Here is a 7454-nt window from a genome sequence, read left to right as displayed (position 1 = left end):
TCGTGAGCAAAACCTTTTTTGTATGTTTTTGACAAAACGTTAATTTTGAATTTATATGACTTTAATTTAGCTTACAGTTGGGACATTTTCCTAAAACTGCACTTAAAATTCAAACCCGATCATCTCCGAATGGAGTGAACCCAATTTCAAAACTCGAGTTGCATTCTTATCTTTCTTTTATACTTATCAAAACACATTTGTTTAATTTTGAGCAAAAAAAATTGCAATGTATTTAAAATATATAAAAAAGCTTATCGTCCAGAAGTTTGGGATCATCCCTAAGTATGATCAGTCTTCTAATACATGCATTTTTATTTCATGATTTTTACAGTGTTGCCAAAATTATAATATTATAATTATAATTTTTTCAATGAAAATTTTCACATTAAAAAAATCCATTTCAAAGCGTTTGAGGATCGCCTTAGAATGCCTAAGAGTATTGTACATCCACTGGTACTTTATTCTACCTGTACTAGCGACCTGTTCAAACTTTTTCTCACCACAACCTTTTGTCAAATTTGCTTGTTCGACGCCCCTCTGAGAAAATTAAAAAAAAACAATGCGAATAGTTGTTATCGATTTTTTATTTTTAACATTGTTGAAAACTACAAACATTTTGCCTTGCTTTCGCTTTAAAAGACTCCTGTGAGTTAGGAATTTTCTTAACAAATTCATTTCACCGAACAGGGAAAAATAAACAAATATTCCTTTTAACAACTCCTGTTAATTTCCAATAAAGAAGTTATATAAATAAAACTCCTATAAATTTTATTTCTGAAGTCAGTATTACTCACGAAGGTTGATCAGTAATTTGAATACATTAATTTGAATATCTTAGTAATTATCTACATCAAAGTCTCTATAAGTCAACAACAAACAAACAAATTATCTACAGTTTATCCAAAAAAAAACAAATTTTCCGAATAAATAAATACAGTTCACAATACAATTCAATACAGTTAATTGATGCGGGACAAAGAATTTAGCATGTGGTCAAGCTTCTATTTCAAATGCTCTTCGCTCTTTTCACCACCTTAGAATTTTCTTCTGATCTTCTATCCGTCTTTCATTTCAACTCTTTAACCCTCACCGATAAAGCCGCAAATTCATTTCATAAAATAAAAAAAATGTTAATATTTTTACTCATGTAATTTAAAATCTTCTCAAATAATAATTTTTCAAATAAAAATTCTTATCAGAAGAGAGCAAAAAAACACTTGAAAAATACGCTTATTATGAACTAGCAGTACATCTAATAAAAATGCCTTCTTAAGGAACTTTTACAAAATCTTTATGAAGCATTTTAAAAAGCTTCTCTTCGATATTTATCATCAAAACCTTCTACGGCAAAACGAATCTTTGCATAATCCTGATAGTTTAATAAAAGTTTCTGGATCTTATAATCGGCTTATTTTGATTTTATTATTTTTATTAAAAATCTACGAATAAAATTCATAAATTTTAATAAATTCAGAAGTGTGAATGCAAGACTAGCAAAGAAAAATGTGAAGTAGCGCCTGTATTTACAGTTTTCTTCGTTAGTCTATAATTCACACTTTTGACCTATTATTCTTTCTATTTTTTTAGGCCAATCAAGAAAATGCCTCACTCGAAAATAAAAAATAAATCGATAAAAAATAAAAAAAGTGTGCGGTCATCGCTCTTCTTCTGTTTTCATCGATTAATTTTCAACCTTTTGCCTTTCAATTTTTACAGCCCAACAAGACAATTTTTCCGTTGTTGGTAGCATGCAAAAATATTTCCATCAACATTTAAAACTATATTTCGAACGTAAATTATAATGAAAATAAATTTTGACCGGACTTATTATTTTACCTTTATTGATACTTTCCAACAAACTTGAATAGAATCTACATCAAACAAAATCGAAAAGAGGAGTAACTTTCGATCTAAAATTGGAAAAATTTCTAAAACAAAAGGTGATAACATTTGCATCTTCGCTCTTGGAATTTTGGAAGGTTTATCAAATTTTTATGTGTTTTTCTTGAAACTTTTTCGATTGAATAACAAAAAAACCACGACTCGGTATATTTATTCATCTCGATTCACAAATTTACAGAGAAAAATAAACATTAATAATAATAGAAACAGCATCTTTCCAGCCGGTCCAAAGCCTGTCACGGTACAAATCTAAGGAAAATGTGTGAAAATGGCTATTCCAAAACATTAAAGCAGTTTTCTTGAAAATATCTTCTATGCAGTTCTATCCCTCTAGCAAATTAATATGTTCTGAAAAAAGATTCTTAATTTTTAATACAGTACACAGACCTCATATATGTATTTTTCTTTGTATACTAAATGTTCCGTCATGTTTCAGATTCCGTTTATAAAATCTGAAACTGAAATTTTGAGACTAGGGAGTGTCATCGTATGAAAAACAACTCAATTGTTTCACTTACCTAAAAGTTTCGATTGTAAATGTTTATTGATTCGCGAATGTAAAATTGCCCTAGTCGGGGCTCCACAGAAAACGTCAATCAACGAAAATGAAATAATTTATTTTTCCAATAAACCATATTCCGATCCTCGAGATTCATAGAATTTAGAGATTCTTACCCTAATGGCGCATAATAAAGGCACTTGTAAGGCATTTTAACTTATGTTGCGCTTATGCGGTTTTATCTTATTTAAGGCAGCAAGTTTGACGTTCGGGGTTTCACTCGCAAAAAGTTTCCCAAAGTCTCGAAAAGAAAAAAAATAAAAGAATTTTAAAATAAAAAAAAAATTATAAAAATAAAAGATAACTTAAGTAATCGTTAGCAGTGATCATTTTCGTTTCGTAGTTAACGCTTTGATAATTCCTTCTATCGCTCTAATTTGGCATTGATTTGTGATGATGGAATGTTTCGTATCTAGAGTTTATAAAAACGAATTGTTTAACAGAACAAATAGTAGGTAGTACAGATAAAAGTTGGTGCTTAAAATTATTTACATTTAAAAGTGTAGATTTTCGAATCTTTGTTGGGAGTTTAGACTAAGCTACTTCCTAAAAATACGGACGGCTTCTTGTTACGAGAGATAGTACGATCAGTTTGATTTTTGTCATTTGTAAAAAATAAATCTGAACTAACAATTTGTATTTACAAACGTTCTTAGATGCAGATATTAGTTAAAAAAAATATGGTAAAAAGACGGTTGCAAACTTTCACCTGCCGTGACTATTTCTAACTGCTAAAAGATTTTTTAAATGTCTTGCTGTGCGTGTCTTTTTCATCTTTTCGGAGATTTCATCGTCGTCTCTAAATTTCCTATGAGCACTTTTTATCAAGTTCAAGTTCTTCCATGTTTGTTCCTTACCATTTTCGGAGGATAACAAAAAAATGGAAAAAACGTTTAAGCCTTAGATTCGCTGTCGATCTGGAATCGCGTTTGAGACTCTTTCAACTGCCGTCTTTTGCGAGTCTGCACGTGAGCCTCGGCGAAGAATAAACTCGAGGCAATCCCACAGGCAACTGCTCCGATGCAGGCCAAGATGAAGGACCATCCGAACCAGTTGTTGGCATGTTCCGGCATCCATTTGTCCTTATTGCCCCAGATGGCGAACACGATCACTCCGATGCCGCCGCAAATAGCCGCTCCCAACGTCAGGTAGCTCATGGTCTGCAAGCAAAAGAATAATTTAGAATCCGGTTTGAAGATTTCAAAAAAATGTTCTCCTAGATTTCTACAAACAACTTACCTTGATAAGCTTGAGGAAGAACTTCTGGTCTGGTCCAGCGCAGAGGAAAAAGAACAGCACCAAGATCATCGCCAGAATGACTGCTATAGCACACAGAGTGTAGAAAAATTGGGTTGCAACCATGAAAGCTGGAAAAGGAAAACGAAAAAAAAATATATTAATCCGCTCTTTCGAAGCTGCGCTGCTGCCATCTGGGGTAGTACGATGTAGCGTGAGCAACATTCTGGGTGAACGAAAAGTTATAGACAACTTTACATTGCTTCGAGTTAAGTTTTCATAAATCCAAATGATTTTGAAAAAAAACACTCCTTTGAAAAATTGGAGTTTGTTTTAAAGTAAATTTAAATAAATTAGCCTGGTAGGAGAGTCAATTCTATCTGATAGTTCCATTTTAAAAAAGTTAGGCGGTCAGAGAAAACTAACATGGGGCCGTTCAGATACCACCTGGACAACTTAGGGGGGAGGAGGGGGTATGAAAATGTCCACGGGGAGGGGGGTAGGGATTTGGGTAGTGTCCACGTGGACATACTTACTTTCAAAACATTTTCTAAAGGTGAATAAATATTAAGATGTTTTAATCAAAATCTTAAAATTGCAAAGCTTTCCAGTTTAAGTTTAAGCAACTAGTAGCCACTTGAAAGCAAGCTATAAATATGATAATTTTGAAATTAATAATAATTATAATTATTACAAATTAGATTAAAAAAAATTTCAAATCTGTCCACGTGGACATACGGGGAGGGAGGCAGGGGTTTGCCAAATGTCCACGGAGGGGGAGGAGGGGGTCAAAAATCTCATTTTTCTGTCCATGTGGTATCTGAACGGCCCCTATGTGAATCAATCTTTTCGTCCATTTTCTTAACTTTTAATTTTTGCCAATAATCTATATTTTTTATCATTTCTTCATATTAAACTTTATGCGATTCTCGTTGGTCTATATAAAAGAACGATTTTCTCGTTGTTACTTTAAACTATAACTATTGGATTTGGTTTAGTTGTTACATTTAATAAATACGTTATATATAAATTTAAATAGTTTCAGCCTAAGACAGTATAAAATGTTAAGTTTAAATTTAAAATTTTCTTCGGCTAGTGGTTGTATAAATATAATTTTCAATAAAATTTTCCAAAAAAAAATGAGATCATGAGGTCCGATAAAAATACAAAACATTTTATAACCCTTGAACGATGGCAATTGAAAAGCATTTAAGTAAACTTAAATTGTGTAGTAATCCAAGGATATAATTTTTTTTTCATGTCAACCACCATCAAATATAAAAATCCGCTTTCCAGCTTTAAAATTATTACGCCTGATTGTATGCAGCTGCAGAAGGAAACCTAATAGAAAATAGCAAAAATTTATGTTTTTTCGAATAAAAAATTCTACCTTACCAATTGTTGGGTCTTTCCCAAATTTTAAAGGAATGTTAATTGACTACTCTTCTAAAAAACTGCAATTGAAAATGTGCATTTGGCTCGAGTTTTCATTCAAAAATATGTGAAATACTCAGAATAGTTTTTGGAGTAGTAAAAAATTGACCTTTTTTGATGTCGATTTGCGATGCTTCACGGTACATACACATTTTCTCCTATAGCTCACAATAATCTCTGAACCTTCTACTCCAAATCTGTATCCGTCATTTTCTGAAAATCCTAACCAAATCAAAGAAAATAATGATTTATTAGAAGCTAGTATTTCCACCCGTTTGTTTACATTTTCTTGCACACACACGAGCTGTCATAAATTAGCTTCGAAATCGCGAATAGACTCTTTAATTCAAAAGACTCACATAGTCAAATAATTTGTCAAATAAAAAACAAATTTTAAACAATATCAAACACAAAAGAAAGCAAAACATTAAAATATATGCATGATATTTTAGATAATGGATTGATTCTGCTTCACTAAGGATTATATATACATCCTTAACTTTTGTACCAATATTCATTGAGTTGAGAGGGATATACATCGTTAACTATGTATTGAGGTTACATAGAAATCTTTTTTTCTATATACACTTGTTTTTACAACATTTGCTTCGGTCAGGAGTAAATGGTGTATATCAACGTGTAGACAGCTCTGGTTTCAAAATGGTCATAAATCCTTTACTCAAAATGGGTTTGTATTCCAACGAAAACTTATTATCTCAAAAGTGTTTTTTTTTTTCGTTAAATAGATCCAAAATTGGCCTGCCACCAGCTACTGAGAGCTGAAAGCGGTTAAATCATCGAATTATTTCTTATTCTCAAATTCTGCAAGTTAATTGCATCAAAGAAACTAATAAAGTGTCTAAAAAAAGTGATATTTGTGAACGAAATACTAGATTTTCAATCTTAAAATTGCTTCGAGTTCCACCGAGTTCCACGCTAGTTTTATATGGTAATGATTCCTCTTAACACCAAAAATAAAATCCACAATGGCTGATGGTGCGAAAATTTGCGCAATTCGATAAACTTTTCTTTGAAAATCGTTAATATATTACACTAAATGCTTCCTACAGCGCTTCAGCAATTCAAAACACATCACAATGTACTAAACGACTGTAGAACTTAACTTTTTACAACTTTGTTTCGAAGACTGTAAATAGTTTTGTCTTACCTACAACGTTTCAGATTTAAAAAACTGTTTTTTCAAGGTATTTTTCTTAATTTCATTGTAACTCCTTAGAATGAAATTGTAGAACTTTGACTTGTTCAGCAAAGTTGTGTATTTTGTTAATATAAACAACTTTGTAGAATAAATCAAAGCTTTAAAAGTCTTAACAAAAAAGTTAGCTTTTTTATTTTGCTATTGGTGGACCCCTCGACTCTATATTTTATTCCAAAGTATGCGCCTTGTAAAATTATGCAATGTTGTCGACAGGTGCGGTCCTATGGGGGGGGTGATCGGGGTGATCACCCCCCCCAAGCGGCAAAAAACCGTTACGAAGTACTCCGAAACGCTGGATTTTATATAAAAACTTAGAACTTTTCTTAGTAGGTGTACTTTCGAATTCTCAAATTTTCCCACTCCGTGGGGGGTTTGTTGAATTTATTATTTACTTAATAGCTTAAAATAAAAAAAAGTCGGTCCACAAAACTAAAACAGCTGAAACTTGCAATTCCCTGGACCGAATTTCACCAAATAACTTTTGTTGGGGTAATTATAGCATTGAATTCGAATTTTCTGACATTGTACGCTTCCGGCCATAAGTTTGGGATCATCCCCTTTAAAAAAAAAAATCGATTTTTTGAAAGTGTTAGACCCTACCCCCCCCCCCCCCCCCCTCCTTAAAATTGGCTTAAAGTTGGAAAATTTCCTAAAAATCGCACTTTATATTTAAACCCGATCAGTTCAGGGTTAGGTGGACCGAATTTAAAAATTTGAGTTCCATTTGAATTTTTATTCATAAATATCAAAACATATTTTTTTAAATTTTGTGCTTATAATTTGCATAGTGCTTTAAATAGATACATTAGCTACTTAAGTAAAGTTTGGGCTCACTCCTCAGTATGGTGTATCGGCAAAAAGTTTGGGATCATGCGAAACATGCAATTTAATTTCGTGCGTATCTCTGTCGTCAAGCAACGTTTCGCTAATCTGATAAGTTATCCTCAATGCTGATGAGTTTTTTTTCGCTTTTGGATATTTAGTGAAAATGTTTTTTCGAACTAACTTCTATAAAACTTTAGCCTTAGTTTGATCATTTTTTGATAATGTTCGTCAAATAGTCGGTATGTTCAATAAATACCTGCAAACTTGTTTCGACCATAA

At 32.1% G+C, this 7454-nt stretch overlaps 1 protein-coding gene across 3 annotated transcripts in view; it reads right to left on the bottom strand.

Annotated features, from left to right (window-relative positions):
• Positions 1 to 2407: 2407 nt before the first annotated feature.
• LOC129754320 (uncharacterized) overlaps positions 2408 to 7454 on the bottom strand; it is a 36577-nt gene continuing 31530 nt past the window's right edge. For 2 of the 3 annotated variants that reach the window (XM_055750297.1, XM_055750298.1), the window contains exons 3-4: positions 3701 to 3828; positions 2409 to 3621 (exon numbers count right to left, since the gene is read on the bottom strand). In XM_055750297.1, coding sequence (XP_055606272.1) covers positions 3355 to 3621; positions 3701 to 3828 — 395 coding nt within the window. In that variant the 3' untranslated portion in view covers positions 2409 to 3354. Of the gene's footprint in view, positions 3622 to 3700; positions 3829 to 7454 lie in introns of all 3 variants that reach the window. The other variant, XM_055750295.1, reaches the window with a different exon arrangement.

This window comes from Uranotaenia lowii, chromosome 3 (genome assembly GCF_029784155.1).
Source record: "Uranotaenia lowii strain MFRU-FL chromosome 3, ASM2978415v1, whole genome shotgun sequence".
In the NCBI taxonomy this organism is placed as follows: Eukaryota; Metazoa; Arthropoda; class Insecta; order Diptera; family Culicidae; genus Uranotaenia; species Uranotaenia lowii.
The sequence above is the reverse complement of the archived record's forward strand: the minus strand, read 5'-3'. Positions and strand labels throughout refer to the sequence as shown.